Source organism: Engystomops pustulosus, chromosome 3 (genome assembly GCF_040894005.1).
Source record: "Engystomops pustulosus chromosome 3, aEngPut4.maternal, whole genome shotgun sequence".
NCBI classification, from domain to species: Eukaryota; Metazoa; Chordata; class Amphibia; order Anura; family Leptodactylidae; genus Engystomops; species Engystomops pustulosus.
Window position 1 is genome coordinate 168,339,662 of NC_092413.1, and position 24,029 is coordinate 168,363,690.

The 24,029-nt window shown below is 37.8% G+C and overlaps 1 protein-coding gene across 1 annotated transcript in view; it reads right to left on the reverse strand.

The window, feature by feature from the left end:
* Nucleotides 1–24,029, reverse strand: part of RSRC1 (arginine and serine rich coiled-coil 1) — a 202,775-nt gene that overhangs the window by 110,838 nt on the left and 67,908 nt on the right. Inside the window, exon 6 of the mRNA XM_072142927.1 lies at nucleotides 847–898. Coding sequence (XP_071999028.1) covers nucleotides 847–898 — 52 coding nt within the window. The remainder of the gene's footprint in view (nucleotides 1–846; nucleotides 899–24,029) is intronic.

The window sequence follows — 24,029 nt, forward strand, 5'->3', positions numbered from 1 at the left end:
TGAAGCTTTCTGAATGCTTTACAATAGTCCCAGATTGCAATAACCAGCTGTAAAGTGTCTGTAATGAAGCTTTATTGATAATCCTTGGTCCCATTACAGCAAAAAATGTTTAAACTCCAATTGTCACTTGGGCCAAAAATGTTTTTGTCTGCATCTACAATTCTAAAATATACAGTTTCGACTTGCATCCAAATTCAACTTAAGAACAATTCTTCTGACCCTATCTTGTACATAACCCCAGGGACTGCCTGTATATAAATATATATAGTTATTAGATTACTGACATTGCTTTATGTGGAAATGTGCCACACTGAAAACATAGCTATACAGTTTTAGAGCAATCACATGTCCGCTATCGGGCATGGAGATGTACATGCAGTGTCAAAATATTTACAAAATATATATCCAGCTAGTAGATAGATTTTATACATGTATATTAAGGACTAGATATATGTGTGTAAGCAAAAACATTTGTACATTAGCATTTAGGTCAGACCTGTTGCACACAGCAGAAACTAATAAGGAAAAGGTTCTAGTGTCCCCGAACATCCACCTTATGCAAGTTACTGACTCTTTCAAGTTGTGAAAATGATCAGCTACTTATTTTGTGTAGATTTCAGCCAATATAATTGCTATACCAAAAAAGAATGAAAAATAATTGTTACTTTCTATTCTCATTGTTCTTGCAAATGAGTTTCTTTTCTCTTTAAAATAATGATAGAAATAGACTTTGCAGCAGTGCCAGTGCATAATGCAGCCTTATAATGAGGTGTGTTACAGAATGTAGTTTCTGCTCGGTAATTATTTCAGGCTCACAAATGTAAACCTTCATCTACCATCACTCACCAGCAGCTTGGAGAACCATCTGCAGCGTTGCTTTGGCCTGTTCAGCAGGAGACTAAAAACAAAGACAAAAAGCATATTTACCATACATTATGGTACTAATCAAAGGCATAGTGTTTTATACAGAAGACACCGCACGGAGATAGACCAAAACATCCATAAAAGAACAGATCCCACCTAATTTCTATGCAATATCCCGGATTTGAAAAGACGTACACTATCAGACAACCTCCCTATTTTTTAGCCCCAACCTATGCTGCCACTATTACTTTAATTGTTAGGAAGCTCTTACTTCTATCCAATGCAAAATTACTGCACGCCTCTCTACTAGTCTTATTTGCTCAAAAAAATAAGCTAGCAAAAAAAATTTAAAAAAGCAGCACCTTAATTACATTAATTATATAGGCAATTGAATTTGTCCTGAAATGATTATTTGGAAGCTTAACATTGTTTTACTATAAGTGAGATTGCTATTTGTAATCCATGAAAATCCTTGTACGCCATATCTTGTCAAATAAAACAAAAAGTAATAAAATTAAAATACTGCAAAAAGGAAATTTTGGTTAGACAAACATTATGGATACACCTTAGAATAACTCTGTTTGATAATGTGAATGCTTTAGCAATACTGCACAGTATTAACCAGATTAATAATGGTGCAAAGTAATGAAGAACACTTATTAAAAATGTTTAATCTCTTTGCTTTTCTGTTTTTCACTCATCTCCTTCCACAAGACATAAGTTTAAGATTTTGATCATTTACAAAGCAATATGCTGGCTTGTTATATGCAAGACAAATTTTATTTTCTGGTGGCACCATTTAATATTCTGGGGCATGTACAGGGAAGCTTGAAAAAAATGACAAAGGTGATGAAATTGGCAAAAAACAAAGTTGCACCATATTCTGATGGGCTTTATTTGTATAGCTTTCAATGTGCTGTTGAGATGACACCTCTTCAATATTCTTTGGATCAATCAAAACGATTCCAAATTTATGTTGTTTAGTTTTATATTTTAGTTTAACTTTTTCATACTTCAATATATGGAGCTGTGTATGCGCTTTTTTGTCGTTATGGGTGCATCTCAGAGAATAATTGTTTTTAAATTGTAATAGATTAGACATTTTGGGATGTGTCAATACCTAATAGGTTTATGATTATACCTGTGTATTTTTATGTGTGTTCTAGGGAAAGGGGAATGATTTGAATGTTTAGTTTTTTAAGTTTTGGTCTATTTTTTTTTTTTTTTTAATCATCATTTCAGGCCCCGTAGGGGGTCTGACCATTTATGCAATGAACTGCTATACAACTGTATTAATATTATTTAATGCTTCAATATTACAGGCTCTCTCAGGCAGACTGTTATATAGAATTACTAATGACAGCTACGGGAGCCCATAATAGGTTCACAGCTGTCGCTGCACCGATAGGTGCCCTTTGATAATGTCAAAGATGGCGGAGCCCTGTAGCATACCTGTTAGGTGCCTTGAAGCCTCTCCTTATTTTCCTTCACCACCACACTGCTGTGGTTGGTTCATGAATTACGGACTGACTGCACTGCCAAGACCGAGACTCTGTACATCAAAGTGATATATGTTACAAGAAGTCCCTTCTTCCCCACTAATCAGTAGCACTGACACGATTACAGCTTGTAACTGCTGATTATTTGGAAAGCAGGGGCGCCTATGGGAGGTTTTAACACAACTGTCTATGAGCTTAACAGCTTAACACAATCCTGGCAGTGTGCTTGAAACAGGACACTGCATAGTTTGTGATTCCCGAACCGACCACAGCAGTGTGAAACACACTGGCTGACAGCAGCCAATCACAGTGCAGAATTCCTTTCATATTGTACTCCTGAAAAGTGAAAGCGGAGATTGGCTGCAGTGAACAATCAAGACAACTTGCCCTACACCTTCTTACATCACCCCCAATGTGTGCCAGCAACAAATCCACATGGTTACTGATAACAAAAACGGTTGCCATACTCCAACAAACCTTTTCACTTTCTTTTTTTTTTTCAATTTGGTTTATTTTCGTTTGGAAATTGTAAAATTTCACAATATACTGTAACACCCTTGAAGGTCGTCTCAGTATGTTGACTACCACTGAGCACAGTACTGGCCAAATAAATGATTATCTCCCCCTACTGGTAAACCTTGGCAGAGAGGACTTTTTTTTAGGCTAGTTGTCTTTCATGTTAAAGTCAATGGCCAACCATGCAGTGAAGCTTAGAGAAAGAGGCATCTTAGCTCCGCTGCCACTTTGTTTTTAAGATTGGAAAAGGGTCATATCAGTCAATGATGGCATATCCTTGCTATACAAATAAAGGACTGGCTAATAGAAACATGTTATGAAAAGGCATACAAATAGCCTCCATGTAAAGGAAACAGGTTTATGGCTCTATACTTTCTACTAGTGTGATGCCTTTAAGAAAAGAAGTGGCTGCAGTAGATTTAAAGCAAAGATGGTGAACACAATGACGGTGAAATAATGTTTAAGAAACAAATTTCCTTTAGCCTTGAGACGCCTTTGAAATATTGCAGAGTCCGTGAGCCGTTCAAGAAGTCTTATGTTATAAAAGCTCCAGAAAATATTATATCTTTTTACATAAATATATATATTGCCGTCCACATATAAACCATCTTAAAGTTAAACTTCAAAAGCCAACAGAACGATATGATAGTACATGTTCTTCATTTGTGTAAAATACTGCCAGCAGAATGTACCTTTTTTTCTGGCTTTAATATAAAAAAGCTGATTTTCGTCTACAGTATGAAAATGTTATAGCGGTTAACAAAAAGTGGAATACTATATTAACTGAAGCCAGCCATATAAACAAATTAAACTATGCAATATTAAAAGTAACAACAAAGGGCTGCAACAAAAAGCTACAACATACAAAAATACAAAGAATGTTTACAATAAGGCGATATGGGAAAAAGACTATCTCCTCCCTTCCAGATATCTAATAGTCCATATTCAGATTAAAAAAAAAAAACAACAGGTTTTATTAGAACAAGAGAGGAAATAAACCCATAGCACAGGCGGAGAATGATTTGTGGATAAACCCTGAAATGACCAGACATTACTTTTGTAAGAAATGTTTTTTTGTAAGAGCACTATATTATCAATTACATAAATTTAAAAAAGTTTTCCTACATTTCCTTCTTACAGCATTCAATTATTATCAGGTAAGGGGCTAGTTCATAGTTCTTTTTTCCTAGAGCCTAAGGTTTGGTTATAAAGTTTGACCGATTTGGGGGTAAAGGAGTTGTGCAATCTCTCAATTCGGCAGCATAACTGAAAGTAGTGATTGCTGAAGGACCTCTGTTGCAGTACTATTGTCAAGAACATGGGATGATGTTCGTTCATATGGAGGTGATCTCCCTGAAACTGTGGAGGCATCTGTCCTTCAACAGAAGTTCAAAAGACATCAGAGGTACCCCAGTCATGCTCTGTGCCCGTTTGATGATTTTAGCCACTTTGTTTTTGTCCCTTCTATTGATAATGTGTCCCTAGCACACAAATGGGGAGCAATAGCCGATTCGTAAAATATACTCAGGATCTTATTGCAGATATTGAAAGACTTGAGTTTGCTAAGGAAGTACATACAAAGGCTGGCTTTTTGCACACCTTGTTCGCTAAATGTTGTCTTCAATGACAATACCTATGTATTTATAGGTGTGAACACATTCAATTACCTGCCGCACCGTAGCACTTTGGCGCCGGGGAGTCCTAAAGATTATTAAATGAGCTAATGAACCATTACAGAGATGTATGAAACAGATTGGTACATATGAAAAAACTTCAGAGGTCCTCCTACCCACCAGTCTCGGACCACTTGACTTCAATAACCCCTTCAAAACCATGATTTTTGCATTTCGGTTTTTCACTCCCCTCCTTCCACAAACTAGATCTTTAGATTCTTCCATTAAGAGGGCCAATTTGTCTACTGGACAAATTGTACATTCTTGTGTACCATTTTCTTATGTGTGTCGTTTTTAAATCATTCACTGTGTAGTCCAAGGGACACCTCTCCCTTATTCTTTGGGTCAGTGCGATCACATACATATCAAATTTTTATAGTTTTATAGTAATATATTTAAAAAAAAATGCAAAAACTTCAGCCCAGAAACTGCAGTTACCTCAGTTGGTTTAGCCCCAATAATATATGATGCATATGATGCAAATAATTTTCAAAAATGCTGCGTTTCGATTTTTAATCTTAACATAGGTATTACCAATTTGGTAATTTAGAGATATGAAGATTGAGAACCAATGTTCTGAAGGAACCAGGAAACTACTACTTTATTTCAGTAGGGACCCACTTATGTATACTCATTTCTTCAGTTCTATAGTTTAATCCTATGCTTGCCTCTATAGGATGGTCAAATAGATAAGAATAACTCCTAAGTGTAGTATCATGCATAAAATACAATCATAGAATGAAATGCAGAATGTACCTCCATTACTAGCTGCTACAGTTAAGCCGGAAAACACAATTTAGAAAGCTACAAACCTCAGCGATTTAATAAAATCAGTTATATCTGCACATCACATGCAGTTTCACAAAATCTTTAACATGGTACAAGGGTCACTGAGTGTGTAAAATAAAATCCAATAAAAGGGATATAAATTCTATTTCATATATAAAAATACACCAGAGGCAAATCCTGTTCGGGGGAAATGATTACCCTGTTAAAATGCCACATATATTTTACATATGCGCCCACAAATCCGATAGAGCAGAGATCATTCTATTGTGAAAAGCCATGTCACAAATTTGCATATACACCTAAATGATTAAAACAGCGCTCACACAAACCGCCAAGTGACATGTGAAAATGTTATATGGCGCTCGGTATTACTATTATTTTACCTGCAGATATGATTAACCTGTCCAGACATTACAATGTACGATAAAGAAAAATACATATTTACAAGCATACACTTCTCTCAGTGTGTGTGAGTGGAAACAAAAAAACTGCATAAAAATTAGGCCCGATAGCAAAGTTCTTAAAGGAGTTGTCCAAGATTTTAAAAAAAGCTATACACTTCTTGAGTAGGGTGCGATAAAAACAATTAACACCGTATATTCGCCAATCTCCTCGTTCCTTTTCACTTGCAGCTCTGTATATCACTGCCGGCTCTTTATATGTTTACAAAGGCTGGTGGTGCTCTCCTGTCCATTGCCGCACGCCTGGTACACAACAAAACTAATGCTCTAGCAGGTGGTAGGACACCAGCAGCACCATAGGAGGCAAGTATAAAATGTTTATTGTTTTAATAGATGCCCCCCACCCAATCATTTATAGATTTTCCTCATACACTAGTCCTATAGTCTGGTCACAACATATGGACCTTTACAGAAGAACCAATACATTTTGTACATCAATGTCGGACTCCCGCATGTACCATAAATCAATACTTGGTATATACAGAACCTAACAAATCCTAAAATAATGAAAAAGTATAGTTGCCATCAATATCAGAAATTTATTTGAATATGTAGAAACATACAGCTATCAGGACATAACATAACATTAAAAACATGGTTAGAGAAAAACATAAGATCAATGGAGGTAATTTATTATGGCATGTAGCCAATCTATTCCTCTGATATTTGTGATATTTGTGACACCGCAGTCTGTACTGACCACAGGGTCTAAGGGAAGAAACGCCTGCAATCCAGAATAGCACCAATCAGCTATCATCATGTATGGCAACCACTACATACAGTTAAGTTATGGTGTGCCTAAAGATAATGGCAATATGATTAGCAAATAGCAAGCAGAATAAACATAGTAAAAGTACAAAAAGATCCAGATCCCAAAAAGTATACAAGGTAATTGCCAAAGTATTGCATATTTACAAACCAGTGTGTTGCACTTTCCAAGAAAGTGACCACAGCACTCTCAGTCGTGTTTGTTGTCAACTTGCTCAAAGATATTTGTGACATTTTCAATGTAAATGTGACTCTTTGGTCACTCATAAGACAACCAAAGATGATGTGACTTTTGCATTTATGTCAATGCAATAAATGCAAATATATATTCTGTGTGAAAATTAGGGAGATGAAAATTAGCAGATGAAGGAAATTTTGTACAGTATTGTAACCATATTATAAAGGGCAGATTCTCTTTTATTAATGCTCCCAAATAATTCCACATGTGAAAACAGTATTGTGTAGGGCACTTTTTAAGCTTTCCAGATATTCTCGTTTTCTAGTGATCTTTCATGTTAGAGAACATCCTGTTTATCTTTATATGGACTTCTCCATTCTCTGCTAGTGTGGCTGCACCAGTTTTCTTCTTTAGAGGCCTTATTTATATAGAGGGTGTTAATTAATGTATGAAGGGATGGCTACAGTGGGTATGGAAAGTATTCAGACCCCTGTACATTTTCACTCATCGTTTCATTGCAGCCAATTGGTAAGATCAAAAAAAGTTTTGCGCATTAATGTAAACTTTGAACTCCATCTTGAAGAAAATCCTGAAATGTAGATATTTTTGCTAATTTATTAACCCCTTCACGATTGCCAAACAGATAAATGCCCTTTTCGCACATGCCCTGTGCAGAAATGATGTTTCTAAATGACATAACAGTAACCAACTTCACATATTTAAATGTCCTAAACCTTGGCACCTAGAAACACAATTCTGATATCACAGAACCAGAGATATTCACCCTTAAAGTTGTACTAAAATTTTAGATTTTTCTAAACAGCTATTTCAAATTGTAAATTTATAAGTAGATATCTCTGTTTCTGTTGAGCATCCATACACAATACTTACGTTATATTAAAGGGGACAGTTTCCTGTTTCAAGTGTGCCCCCACCAGCCAGGCAGCTGCAAGCAGAATGTAGAAGAAGCTCCAGGAAAAACTTTCATCTTGCAGAAGTACATGCACCCTCTGCACCTGTAGCTTAACCTGGGAAAGGTTGATGGAATGACGCTGTACATATTTTTTTAAAAAAAAAAAGCTTAAATGTGAAAAGCTTATTTTTTCACATTTGTAGTCAATTATTGGCAAATTTTATAAGTAAAATAATATGTAACAAATAAAACTATCCTATCCCAAGGCTCATTTGTCAGCAAAGTAAATTATGATATGTAAAGCTTTTCCAGAGATATTGTCAATTTAAGAAGAGCATATGGTCAATGGTCATTCAAACAACAATGACCATTGGCCACAAAGGGGTTAAACAAGAAAATCTTAAAAATTACAGGGACATAAGTATTCAGACCCTTTTATGTAACACCCACATTTAGCTCACATTCTATCCATTTCCATCTGATCCTCCTTGAGATGGTCCTACTCCTTCATTGGACTCCAGCTGTGTTTAATAGAACTGATTGGACTTCATTAGGAAAGGATTTGTGGCAAGGCACAAATCTGGCCGAGGTCACAAAATAATTTCCACAGCACTGAGAGCAAAGTGGCCTCCATAATCCTAGAAGAATGTAGAAGTTTGGGACAGCCACAACTTTTCCTCGATCTGACCGTTCAGCCAAACTGAGCAATTGAGGGAGAAAAGCCTTAGTGAGAACCCAGAGATTACTGTTGATGAGCTACATAGATGCAGTAGCTCATCAACAGTTCCACAAAGTCAACTATCACTCCACCAGTCTGGGCTTTATGGCAGTCTGCCGATAGAAGCCTCTGCTCAGGTCAAGACATACAAAAGCTGCATACAGTTTGCAAAAACACACATGAACAACTTCCATACTTATCCGAAGATTCTCTGGTCTGATGAGGTGAACTTTTTGGTGGTATATATGGAGAAAACCAAGCAGTTTTCGTCACCTGCCAAATACAATCCCAACAGTGAAACATGTTGGTGGCAGCATCATGTTACTGGGGTGTTTTTCAGCTGCAGGGACAGGACGACTGGTAGCAATTGAAGGAAAGATACCTATCCTGGATTAAAACTCCATCCTAAGTGCTCTGGACCTCAGACTGGGCAGAAGGTTCACGTTTCAACAAGACGATGGCCCTAAGCACAAAGCTAAAATAACAAAGCAAAGGCTTCAGAAAAAACTCTGAACATTCCTGACTGGCCCAGCCAGAGCCCTGACCTGAACCCAATTTAGCATCTCATAGTCTTGAAAATGGCTTCCACCAATGTTCACCATCCAACCTGAGGGAGCTGGAAAGAATCTGCAAGGAAGAGGCAGAGGATCCCCAAATCCAGGTGTGAAAAAACTTGTTGCATCATTCCCAAGAAGACTGATGGCTGTACTAGCTCAAAAGCTGCTTCTACTCAATACTGAGAAAAAGGTCTGAATACTTATGACCATGTGCTATTTAAGTTTTCCTGTTTAATAAATTAGAAAAAAATGAGAAATGTAGATATTTTTGCTGTCAAGGTTAGCTTCAGAGTGTACACTAATGAGCAAAATAAAAATTTTTTTGATCTTACCAATTGTCTGCAATGAAACAAAGAGTGAAACATTTTAAGTGGTCTAAGTACTTTACATACCCACTGTATGGAGGGGTAAGAAGAGGAAAACAGTTGCAGAAGATTTGGCTATGCCCCAGGTGAAATCTAGAAGCCGACTTGCACAAGGATAAAAACTTAATTTTCTAAAAAAAAAAAAAAAAATAACGGATATTTGGAAAACTGACAGGGAATGTCTTTAAAGCTTATAAAAAGCCTATATTCAAAACAATAACTAAATCTATATTTATTATATCTCAATGCAGTTTTCATTTTCATACTAGTTTTCTGTATTATTACAAAATTCCTCTGAAATTAGTGAGGCACATTTTTTTTTTGTTTTGATTTTCTGCGTAAAACTGCAGGGTTTTTATACAAAAATGCATTTTGTGGTTTGGTCAAAAAAACACAACATAAAGTGCCTTATACACATGCATCCTGTTTTGGTTGTGTTTGTAAAATAATATAGTAAAAAATGGTATTGCAAGAAAACACAAACGGTTTAGCCCGTTAGTAGCGGATATACTTGGGGTGGCAGGAATTCCATTTTTACAGTACAGGCAGTCCCCGGGTTACATACATGATAGGGTCTGTAGGTTTGTTCTTAAGTTGAGTTTGTATGTAAGTCGGAACTGTATATTTTATCATTGTAATCCCAGCCAGAACTTTTTTGGTCTTTTAAAAATGTTGTATTGTCATAAGAATCAATATTAACACTAAAGCTTCATTACAGACACATTTGATAACTCTTACAGCTGATTATTGTAGCCTAGGACTAAAGTACAATAAATTACCAATATCCAGAGGTCCATTTGTAACTAGGGGTCGTATGTAAGTCGAGTGTTCTTAAGTAGCGGACCGCTTGTATTGTTATAGGAAATGTAACATATTATGCAAAAAAATGGTGAAATAACGGTTATGGACACATTTGGTAATACATTATGAAAGCGTTTGAGATAACAGAGACTTAATGGAAGCATTCTCCTGCACTCACGTGCGCCCGTGTGCATTGGCCCTAAATGTGTTGAATGGCGCAGCTCTTCTTGACATGTTTTCTTAACAATTAACATGGCAAAGTGAGAGCTCTCACTCACACAGTTTCCCTAAGTAAACAGGCACTTGTTGCTGATCTATCAACAGCCCTTAACGTCTAGAGAGCTCGAGTCAACAGCTACTTATCTCAGCCCAAGAAAATCCTGTTTCCTCTTCCAGGCACGGGGAAAGAATGCATACTTTTAGGAGAACTTTCATTTCAGTACATTACAACTATTCTAAATTTGGACAAACGAACACAGGGTGTTTTGCAGTCTATTGTTTAATCCTCAGATTTCCTTAAAGACACACTATAAGGGCTGAGCTGCGGTCTAGGCTCTCTTCACTCATTGTTCTTGTACTATTCACAAAATCTCAATGTTAACTGAACATTAGAATGAAATAAAGAAGTGGTTAATAGCCTGTAACTATCATAATCCTTTAATATAAAGAGCAAAAAATTAAACAAATTGTAACACAAGAAGGAGAACAAAAACCCACATAAAAAAAAAATAGAAAACTGTAAATAAAAATCACTATTCAAGAGAATATCCATACTGTATACATAGCCTATCCACAGAATAGAGGATAAAATGCGGATCAGCAAGGGTCTGACTGCTAGGACCCGCATTGCTCACAAGAACTGAACCCTGGCTATGAAGGTCCCGTTCTCACTAATTGATGGACAGCAGGTTAAGCATGCGTAGACCATAAACTGTAAGCTCTTGTGCCCTCATTCCTACTGTTTCATATGGCAATAATAATACTCTAATGTCTTATTTTATTTGTTCCCCATAATCTGTAAAGAGCTACTGAATTTGATAGAGCTGCATAAAGACTATTATAAGTATAGTTTAGGAAATTGCTGATTACAGCACTCGACCATCTACAGCACCCCTATTAATAATAATAATAATTCTTTATTTATATAGCACCTACAGATTACACAGCGCTGCACAAAGCTTGCCAAATCGGTCCCTGTCCCCATGGGGCTCACTAGTATGTTTTTGGATTATGGGAGTAAACCCGGAGGAGACCCACGCAAACACGGAGAGAACATACAAACTGTTTGCTGATGTTGACCTGGGTGGAAATTGAACCCAGGATCCCAGCACTGAAAGGCAGAAGTGCTACTCACTCAGCCACAGTGCTGTCCAATACTGTTCAGTGTATGTGATTGTTGTAGATAGCTGTGGGCGCTCCTTGGCACTTTCCGACACTCAGATACATTTGAAAGAAGTGGCTGGGCACATGCGTGACCTGCCACTCCAACGATTAGTAGGAATGGGATCTTCCTTCTCCAGATTGCTAACATGCAAACATGGTACAACCCCTTTGACTGCCCTCCCTGAGAAATGTAAACAGGCACAAAACTGTGCGCCATTTTAAAAAAACAACCCGTTCGCTCTTGTTTTAACTCTGCTTTTCCTTTTTTTTTTTTACGCGTTTTCTTTATGAAATAACAATCCTGTCTCAGTGTCATTTATTTCTTATTAAATTGACAACTGGGTGTTAGCAGTAGGTATTAACTCAACTGACACTGCCCAATCAGTGCTGACTATGCCAGACCAGTTATCCAGTTATCTCCAAGACATGGGGAGTGAGGAGACGCAATTTAGCCTAAAATGGAAATGTTGATTTTTATAAACAAAATCACAATTCTAGATTTTCTACATTTACAGACTAAGCATTCCCAAATCCTACATGAACTAATTTTTGTCCTGGAATATCGGGAGAGAATAGGGAGGTATTTCTGTTCCCACTTTAATCTGTATGCTAATGAGGCAGTTGAAGCACAAAGGTCATGTCCTCAGCACCTGAATCTCTGTATTCCTGCATATATTGTTCCCTGCTTTGAAAAAGATAAATCTCCTAACTAATGGAGAGGGTAGTTCCCCAGGTAGGAATAGCAATTTCTCCTCACTATTTCTCCTCCCTCACCTGCTCCCCTGATCCACCACAAGCTTGTGGCAGGGTGCCAGGTTAAGTAAAAGAAACAATTAAAATGCTGTGGAATTACATCACTGCCATGTAATAGTTTGCGTCGTTGGGCAGAGCACATGGATGCGTCTCCGCCTGCTCTGTTAAAAGTGAAGAAGAGTTTAAGGGAGCGTTGGAAGGTCAATATGCAAGTTTATTATTTTTATACACCAAGGGGCTGCATCAGGCATTTCATTTTATGGGGGGGGGGGAGGGGGGGGCGTGCAGGGCATTTAATTCTCGGGAGGGAGGGGCGCAGGGAATTTCATTCTCGGGGCGGCCTACAGGGCATTTCATTCTCTGGGGGGGGGGGGGCATCTGGCATTTCATCACTAGGGGGTCTGCAGCAGGGCATTTCATTAGAGGCTGCTGCATGGGGCATTTCTTTACTGGGAGGGCTGCCTTGGGCATTTCATTACTCCAGCTTCTGACACAGCTCATAAGCCAGCAGAAGGATTATAGTGTTAATGTTACATACAACGCCACACAGAAGAGAAAACACCTGCTGCTGCTTCAGTTAAACCGAAAAATGGTGAGTATATGTTTTGTTTGTATGTTTTTTCAAACAGCAAAGAGGAGGCGGCAGGATAGGTGGCATTTTTAACAGAAGGGAAATATATGGTAGTGGGGGGGAGGGGGTTGGAACTGTGACTTGGCTAAAAGGGGCAATTGTGACTATTGGAGCCCCAAAAATGCTGGCCACCGGTTGACACTGTGACTTAACTAAAAGCGGCAAGGAGACTATTTGCTATTATGTGGTGGCACTGTTACTATTGGCTACTGTAGGGGCACATACTGGTCGTGGCGGAGTCTCAGGTTATTTAATAACATGTGCCAATTTGTAGTTGCCCTCAAAGGGCTGACTGTAATGGTAATGTCATATAAATGGAACTATTGAACAGCTCACTTTATTGTTAAGGAGAAGATACATTCATACAGTAATAAGATTACATTTAACCCTTTTAAGTCAACCACGAGGCTGAGGTGGTGAACATTGGTCCTAAAGAAAAACATGACATTTGGGGAGCAGAGGGGTCATATAGTGCCACGGAGCCTGCTATATGGTTATAAAAAGGGACCCCAAAATGCACACATGCATGAGGCCTCATCTGGTAAAATAATAGTCATCTAATATCAGGTCAGCCATCAGTGTTTGTATCAAATGGATAGTACATACGGTAGTACTACTTGTTAGGATATAGCAAGACGTATTTATAGGAAACAAAATCCTAAAGATAAATAGCAACTTTAATCTAGATTTCTGGGTCCCGCAAGTAATGCTGTTTGTAATATGAAGACGAATGCAAGTGAGGAAAAGTCCATGAAATTTATGTATCCTGGATATATGGATAAGCTTGTAATCTTATGTTCAGTAAATCACTGCACAAACAGTAATGGCTTGGAGTAACAGGATTTTGGCTTCATTGCATCTTTTTGATTCCCTACGGCAATAAGTTATAGACGTTATTTTATGTTCTCACAAGAAGAAAAAAAAAACTTTGGGTAAAATGTACTTATTGCATGTTATATGGCTGCATACTATCTTACTTTTCATAAGAGATGTTGTACATGCTTTGCGTTATTTAAGGTCGCCATGCGATGCTTAATCCTGGGAATAATCAAGCGACCACAATGTTTCGCAAAATGATCCTTATGTCATAGATAATCAACAAAAACAATCATTGTGGACTTATCCAAACAAAAGTGTCTACATCTGTGCAAGAGCCTCATCGAATTTTCTACAGGGAACAGCAGTAATCTTCCAAGTTCATCCCAATTAAGATAAATTGTCCCATTGCTCATCAAATACAGATTGCAACTAACACAGCCAAAAGCAAAAAGTGCACGTTACATAAGTATATGGCTCTGCTCCTATTCACAAAAAGGAGCATCTACTTCTTTATATGAGGGTCAGCACATCCTCAGTGTAATAGCTGAAATGCCATCAACTCCACAAACAAAAACATCCTCCGTCATGTATCCTAAGCAACCAGAATCAAGGAGGATGAGGAATTATTGCCTCTGTTAGACATCATCTCCAAACAAACGGAAAAAAAAAATATTACCAAGCCAAATAAACTTAGCGGACAGAAAGCTTCGCCAAGTCACGTCAATTAGTGGAAGAAATTAGGTTACACCGACATCTTGGCCGAATCGTTCTGGGTGAGATTTAAAGCTGAAGACGCTATCGCGGTTAGGAGATAAACTTCTTTGCTTTTATGCACACAAAAAAAATAAAAATCCAGAGAATATGAAAATCAGAAATATTTTACACATTCTCATACTTCAGAGAGCGCTAACAGCATTTTACTAGTCCAAAGCACTTCATCTTCATGTCTCCATAATGCAGACTTGGTGCATAATAATGTAATTTATATTGCCTAAATGTTATTTTGGAAGCATTGCATCATTTCTCAAACTTCATGACCTTTACAATTTTCTAAACTTTTATTTCCCTCATTATTCTGAACAGATTTCATTACATATTTTGAATGTAAACAACTCTGAATAATGATGGCAGCCATTACGTACGTACAGCTCTGACATTTGTGTATGGAGCCGAGATGGAAACCCAGTGCATTAATTTACCTCTCATCTTCAGTAACTGCTTCCCCATAAAAAGTTTTATACTCAACTCACATAAATCATGTGGAAGAAAAATGAGAAAATCTGCTGGCTAACTCATCTTCTACCATTCTGTGAAAATGAAATTCACTGAAATACCTATCAAAACTGCAATCATCAAGAGATAATGTCTTCTTAGGTCTATCTGCACTTTCCGATTTAATTTCCTGCATGCCCTTGACATCCAGAGATACCATTAAGATTAAGCGCATATAGTAACTGAGCAGTTTCCAGATTTTGATATATGGGGCCCAGGCACTAAATGTAATATCATCATTTGAAAATTAATGCAATATTTCTTTTGTTAGTTTTTTGACTTGGGAAGCAGGATGAATACTTTGGTTTCTCTAAAGTAATTTCCCCGTCAGAATGACATGCAATTATGGATAGATATGCACCTGGTCAGAGGTCAGTCAAATTACTACATCATTTAATGAGTAGAAAGATCAAAATGGAGCACACACTGCTGCTGCCGAGCCGCGGCTTGCTGCCTGCGACATCAAATATGATGGAATCATTAGAGTAATAAGCATGGAAATCTGTTTGCAGATTAACCTGTGGTTTCATGCTGCTTTTATCTAATGGGGCGCTGTGGAAATCTTGTCAGCTTTTCATCAGCGACGATCAAATTACTGAAATTACGTACAAACCACTGGTGCAATGGGGAACAACATTTCCAAGTGCAATTCTTTTTTGCTGGTGCCAAAGAAAATAATACACTTTCTTTCTGACATGTTTTTGTATTATGGCTGTTTGCTCGAATAACCGCTCGCGCTTTATGAGGAGCCTCATGTACATATGCGCTTGTTAAGAATGGAAGTCTGGAGTCAAAGTAAATTAAGGCGGAAAAGAGCAATAAACAGAAGCGGGACGGCACAAAATTATTCAGAAAGGTCACAAAATAAATAAAAAAACATATTCTAAATATCTGGCAACTGAGAAATCTTGCTTCAATCGAATTTTTTTTTTCCTCCTTGCATTTCTGCCCGGGATATGTTTTTCAACAGCATATGCGACATCTGATAATGTTATGGGAGTTCATATAATAGGTGTTCAAAGCTGCAAACTGCAGCCAAAACAGGTGATTTTATGTACTTTGAAGGGGAAACCCATGTAATGTATTAAAGGGGTTTTACTAAGAACAGAAAGAAAATTATTTATAGCGACAAATGTGAATCTGGTAAATTCCCTACCACTCTAGTAGCCCCCCCCCCCAAGGGCAAGTGATTAACCTGCATGGGTATGTGACTCCTGCAGCTGAAAAAAAGGGGACCACCAAGTCACCAATGCGGGAAATATGCAATAATTTATCAATTTTCTATCAACATTCCTATTTCTACATATTCTTTTTCAAACAGTACAAAGACTGAATAAAATATTCCTTAATTTATGATAAAATACAAACAAATAAAACTGGATGAATCAACCCAAATATGTTAAATCCAACCTTAAGGGCTGTTTAGTGACCATCCAGAAAAACAAAGCAATGCATAATGAAAAAGAGATAATAGACCACAAAATTTGCCAATAGAGTGTGGTGCTGAGAACCTAACATGTTTTTCGAAGGCTTTACTTGTGATACACTCAAAATTAAAAGAAATGAATAGTGCCGCAGGTTCTTGCAGGTTTTTTGATGCAGCAATTGGATGAAACTTCGCAACATCTCATCCACATTGTGGTTAATGTGAACTGTGGTTTTTATGCCTTTAATCTAGTCAGCAATTAAAAACACATATAATCTCGTCTTTTTCACCAGACTCACTTTATTTGTTAGAAGAAATGCTAATGTTTTGTAAGTGTGAACAAATTATATTAAATCACTGTTCTTATATGCTCTCCAATGTAAGTATTTTAATACAAATTTGCTATCTACCAATCATAAGAATCAGGGAAATGCATCCATCATGGTCTATGATGAGGTGACAACACTTTAGTGAGTTTACCTATTATCTGTATTTTTATTTATATTTTTAGGATTCAATGTCTCCCTTGAGACTTACAAACTTCAAAACTTTTCTACAACTCACATTCACATGACATAAATCAAGAATGGGTGACAAACTTATACTTTTGGTACTCTGGAAGGACTCAAATGGCTCAAACCATATAACAGACCCCCAATAAACATTGTTTGTGAAAAACGAATTAAATTGATTGACACAAATCATCAAAGTTTACTAAGTTCCATTATGTTATTTACTAAATAGAGAAACAGATTTCTATCTGAGTAAGATCTAGTGTTGAGGATTGAACACGCCAGCTGACCATAGTACTATACATACATATTTTTAATAATAAATTTAACACAGTGCTCGATGAAGTTCATTGCTTCCATTTGGTCGGAATTCATAGGATACAGATAAATAGAATATAAGAGATAGATTATGAAAGATAAATAAATCGATAGATAGCATATATAGATTCACAAGGGAATTTATCAAGAAGGGCACACTTTGCTCCACCGGATTTATTCAAAGGCTCAGACAAGGTCCTGTCTGGTGTAGAACTCTGCTGTAACCTGTGCCAGGATCCTGCTCCATGCCCTGTCATGCCTACTTGGTATGGAGGTGGCATAAGAGAGGGGGGGCGCAATTCGTTCCCAGGCGCCAGTAACTACTACTTTTTCCTGCTTTTTAGGCCAGAAAACTCCCACAAGATCAAAGAATTACAGCTGATTTGTAAGTTGTAGCACCTTAACACCGTAAAGAGGTGAAGGAATGCATAGTAAGGAGGACAAAAACCAAGCTCAAATTTCTAGCATATTCAACAATGTAACAGAACTAGGAAATTGATGTCATTGTATGCTCATTGTATTTGACATACAAGTCTAAAACTGTAAAAGAAATAAATACAAGTCAAACGTCTGTAAACACAGAAACAAAGCTTCCTTGAACTCCCGATAAAGTCTACCCCAAGTTAAAGACACTGGCGTCTGCACGCAGATGGATAGTTTATTTAATGTTTAAAGTTTAATATGTTTGAGCAAAAGATATTGGCATAGGTTCCATAAGACAAAAAACATAATGTTTCTTTTTATCCTTTTTCTGTTTTTTTTTCATAATCGCACATACGGGTCTAGAAATCATAACAGTTAAACGGCACTATAACAGAATGTTTAATATTGCACATGCTCACAGATTTTTTTTTTTCCTGAAAACATGTCTGTTCTGCTGCCCAGTTTTTGTTTAGGCGAGAAGTTTTTTTCTCCCCCCCCCCAACCCCCCCCCCCTCACCCCCATTTCATTATTTTTTTTCATATACTGTAAAATCCATATTTCACATACATAAGAGAATTCTATTTTAAATAATTCCTGACTGAACAGATGTCTTTCCTGTTATCTTTTATCACAAGGGTGGAATTTCTGTTTATAGTCTTTAACCATTATATGAGTGAGTGTGTGTGTGCGCGTGTGTAAATAAAGAAAAAAAAAATTATATATATAATTATTTTTTTTCTTTATTTACACACACACAGATTACTTTGAATTACTAAATATGATGTATTTCATTCTTATTATATGCTGCATTTTCCCGGCACGCCTTGCTTTTTAGTGCCTGTTCAGTATTATATTTTACTTATAAATATTACACAAGAGAAAACCAAGTGGCCCTATAGGGTAGTAGGGGTAAATACACATTAACCCATATGGGCTCTTTGGTTTCAGTGTATTTATATCTACCCTATCCCTTACAACCGAATCCTAGTTTATCTACTTTTGCCCTTACAACATAACTTTTATTGGTACAATAGAAGGAAATATTAATCTGTTCCTCATCCAATCCCTTGTCTTCCTTGGTTGAACTTGACAGATATGTGTCTTTTTTTCAACCATATAAACTATTTTTCTAATTATTATATCAATATTATAGCCTTCTATGGTAGCAATAAAAGTTATGTTTTATACGTTAGGGAAGATGTAAAATGCTTAAACTCCAATTGTCACTGGGGCCAAAATTTTTTTGTCTGGATCTACAATTATAAAATATACAGTTTTGACTTGCATATAAATTCAACTTAAGAACAAACCTCCGTTCCCTATCTTGTACGTAACCCGGGGACTGCCTGTATTTTCTATGAACCCAACTCAACTGAGCAATGCAATACAATTTCAGCTTTGACTTAAACATTACATGCAATGTATATGCAATGATTCTGTACTAATACTAACCAAGTCAAAGAATATTTCTCTTAAGACAATGCAAATTGACCCCTTAATGACCAGGCCATTTTTCATTTTTGAGTTTTAATTTTCCACTCCCCACCTTCAATAATCCATAACATTTTTATTTTGCCATGTAGAGAGCTATGTGGCAGCTTGTTTTCTGCATAACAAATTGCACTTCGTAGTAACAGTATTTAATATTCCATGCTGTGTACTGGGAAGAGAGAAAAAAGTTCCAAAACCAGTGAAATGGGTGAAAATGCATTTGCACAATTTCTTGTGGGCTTGGATTTTACGACTTTCACTGTGCGCCCCCAAGTACATTTCTACTTCTTTGGGTCTGTGTGATCATGGGGATGCCAAAGTTATACAGGTTTTATAATGTCTTCTTACATTTACAAAGATTAAAACCTCCCATACCAAAAAATTCTTCATTTCGCCATCTTCTGGCGCTAATAACCTTTTCGTACTTGGGTTTACAGAGCTGTGGGTGGTGTAATTTTTTTTTGTGATGCTTGATGACGTTTTGAATGCTACCATTTTAAGGACTGTACAGCTGTAAAACAGTTATTATATTTTAATAGATCGGACATTTTGGGATGCAGCAATTCCCTACATTTTTACAGTTTATTTATATTTACCGTATATACTCGAGTATAAGCCGAGTTCTGCAGTACAAAAAAGTATGCTTATAGTCTATGAAAAAAAAAACCTGGCTGCGTTGCACACAAGCGGCTGACGTGGAGCTTCATAAAATAGAAAAGGAGCTGCAGGGGGCTTCAGAAAAGGTGAGTATAGAGGTTTCTTTTAATAGGCTGGGCATAGGGGGCTGCTATATAAAAGGGGGGCAGGCACTGGCTATATACTAATGAGGCAAGGGGGTTCTTGTATATATACTAGGAGGTAGGGGGCTGCTGGTTTTATACTAGGGGACATGGGCTGCTGGTTTTATACTAGGGGACATGGGCTGCTGGCTATATACTAGGGGGCATGGGCTGCTGGCTATATACTAGGGGGCATGGGCTGCTGGCTATATACTAGGGGGCATGGGCTGCTGGCTATATACTAGGGGGCATGGGCTGCTGGCTATATACTAGGGGGCATGGGCTGCTGGCTATATACTAGGGGGCATGGGCTGCTGGCTATATACTAGGGGGCATGGGCTGCTGGCTATATACTAGGGGGCATGGGCTGCTGGCTATATACAAAGGGGCATGGGCTGCTGGCTATATACTAGGGGGCATGGGCTGCTGGCTATATACTAGGGGGCATGGGCTGCTGGCTATATACTAGGGGGCATGGGCTGCTGGCTATATACTAGGGGGCCGGGGCTGGCTATTTACTGGGGGGGGGCATGTGCTGGCTGGCTGTATACTGGGTGTAGGCTGTGACCAATGCATTTTCCACTTTAGGCTTATACGTTTTCCCAGTTTTTTATGTTAAAATTAAGTACCTCAGCGCTTTTTTTTTTAAATATTTTTTAGCCCCCTAGGGAACTTTAACCCTAGACTGTCTGATTAATCCTACCATATACTTCCATACTACAATATGACAGGATTTGGGGATTGTATTATACATTGTAATACATGAACAAAAATCACACCAATCGCCGCCCTTGAAGACTTCCCCGGGGCAGCGATCTAATCCAATATTGTGCCGGGCACGCCTGTTCACATTAAACAGAACAGGTTAGCATTTTTCTCTTAAAGAATTTATATCCCTAAAAAAACAATGAATTCATGTATGTAATATACCTGCAGATTAAGGGTTGTATTATTTATATATTTATACACACACATATATGCCCACACATAAATGTATAGTGTATACATTATGTATTATTAATGCTCAATAATCATTGTTCATTTACTATGCTTTCATAAGTCTATTGAATCATCATCATAAAAAAATCATTTAATATACAAATTAATTTTTTTAAATTTAGGAACCATTTATAGGAGGAGAAGGAAAAAATAGAGCAGTCAGAATACAGATCCCTTGAAATTCCTGTGTTCATTTTTAACCAGAGGAGGAGCTATAAGGAAGAAGTTATAAAAAATAACTTAAGCCCCTATGTAGCACCCAAAATAATCATTGCATTACAATGTTAATGCTGCTTTATTGAGTTGATTCTAGATGCCTAGACTATGACATAAAACTGTATATAAGCTGGTATCATAAACCACCCATTTTAGGTCATCATACGTGTTACATCAAATACAGGAATCATTGAAATAATTGTGCATTTCAATGCAGGCCAGCATTACTGACATCACAGGGATTCATCAGAAATGATTACATTTCCATAGCGCTCTTCATAGCGGCCATATATTAAATGACAACCAATTACCTTCAGCACTTACAAATTTTAACCGTTCCAGCAAATCTCTTACAAGGCCATATAACCGCTCATTTCTCATTTACTTTGTAAGACACTGAAATTATTCAGCGGGGGTCTGGACATCATCCCTTCATTTAGATTAGGTTTTATGTGGAAAGAAATGTGGCCATCCTATTAGAATCATCTACATTTATGTGCTCTTTTAAACAAACAGACAAAATAAATCAGCCTGGAAATTGCTGGCACTGAAATACATTTGCAAGTATTGATTAACAAGAAACAACGGGAGAACCTACAGTTATCTCTTAATAAACCGCAAGCTATTAATGATAGATTACTCTACATTACTTACAACGGCACAACAGCGTTCCTTACCCACAAGGACAAAAAGGTCAGGAATGTTCTGCTACATAATTGCCAGGGCAATGAGATCACAGGAGTATCGGAAGAATAAATCATAAAAAGTGGAAGGGAAAAAAAGGCAAATATAAAGAATTACCGGGATTATGATACATTATGAAGAGGACTGCAGCAGCCAAGTACAGGACTCAGGGATCACCAGTGGCTGCAGGATTAGTTAGGTTGCATTGACTTAGATTTATTTTTTTTCAAACCCCCTTTAACGATATGTACATGTTGCACCCCAATGGACAACCCATTTCCCTATGCCCTTTTGACAATAAAGTCACGATAGTGGGGATATGTTTGAAAAACAATATAAATTTTAAATAGTTTCTCATTTATGGAAGGATTATTCCAAATGGGACACTTCGTTTTAGTGTAAAGATAAATGTAGAAGCCACTGTAAAAATACAATTTTTTTTGGCAAATTATTTTCTGCAAACTGGAAAAATTTTACATTAAAGGGCACCTACCACCACAAATCTACCTATAAAGGTAGATCGGGTGGTAGGTGGATCAATGGGACGTGAGGATAGCCCTTTTAAGGGCTAATCCTCACGTCCCCGCACTGTTTTGTAAACTTTTATTACCCTAATATGTTAATTTACTTATGCGGCTACTGGGGCGTGGAGTAGCCGCATCTGAGGTTACACGAGGCGGCTACTCCACGCCCCGGTAGCCACTTTACCCCTCCTACTCACCATGTTCGGCGCGCAGCTGCTCGTAGCTGCGCGCCCTCGTCCGCCGATCCTGCCGTCTGCGCATGCGCAGAACAGCAGGCCCGCGCCTGCGCAGCCCCGGCTTCGGAGCAGTGACCGCGCAGGCGCGGGCCTGCTGTTCTGCGCATGCGCAGACGGCAGGATCGGCGGACGAGGGCGCGCAGCTACGAGCTGCTGCGCGCCGAACATGGTGAGTAGGAGGGGAAAAGTGGCTACCGGGGCGTGGAGTAGCCGCCTCGTGTAACCTCAGATGCGGCTACTCCACGCCCCAGTAGCCGCATAAATAAATTAACATATTATGGTAATAAAAGTTTACAAAACAGTGCGGGGACGTGAGGATTAGCCCTTAAAAGGGCTATCCTCACGTCCCATTGATTCACCTACCACCCGATCTACCTTTATAGGTAGATTTGTGGTGGTAGGTTTCCTTTAAATAAACTTTTATTTTGCAGATAAACTGAAAATAAGTCAATGAGTATATGGTTCTTCCCAGAAAATCTGCAATCAAAAATGATTATAAATGACCCGGACCCAGACATATTGCCAGATTAGCAGCTCAACAGCCAATCAGGAAAATTGTCGAAGGAGACACCTCTGGCCAATCCTAGCCATGGCTCGTTGCCAAGGGACTTCAATTTGCCCGATTGGCTGTTTGGCCAGCAGTATGTGCGGGACCTACCCGAACCCATACATAAAGTTTGGGTCCACTCTTCTCCAGTTATGATCCTAAATTAAATTGGTAAAAGAAATGTTGAGAGGGCCAACCGGGTTTTCTCTAGGGGCAGATTTTAACAGAAATAGGAATCCCCATGTCAGATGCCTGATTATAAGTTCCAGAATTATGTACACTGCTGTTCGGACCTCTGCATTCAGCTACAACAGAAGTGTTAGTCTAACAGATCTATGCATATGTCTATTCAATGAACTCTTAATTATTTCCTTCAGTGTCTATTAGGCTTATTTGATGAGAAAATATAGTTATGCACCTTCCATACAATTTGCCACTTTGATAATGGAAGCACTAATGGTAGTGGTGCTAAAAGTCACTACAGAAGCCATTAAAAGCCCATTGAAATCAATGAAATAGAAATTTACTGAATCCATTAGACTGCCGTTATTATCGTTTTAGTCACAAAAGATAATCACGCAGGTTCAAACTGGGCCATACATGAAATAAGCATGCATACTCAACTGTGCCAAGTGTGCATGTTTAAAATAGAGTCAGGAGAAATATCTTTTACATTTGGCTACATGAAAATATATATATTAAAAAAAAAAAAAAACTATTGGCATTGGGACACTGCTTGGAAATGGTCAGACATTATAGTGATGCATCCAATTAACATGAAAAATTACGGCTTGCAAAGTTACATTTATTTATAAATTTTCCAAACAGCTTGGAAATTTTCATTTTCAGCAAATAATTGATATTGTTTGTGTATTGAAAAGTTCAAAATTTTCCAATACACCTTCTTTATCAA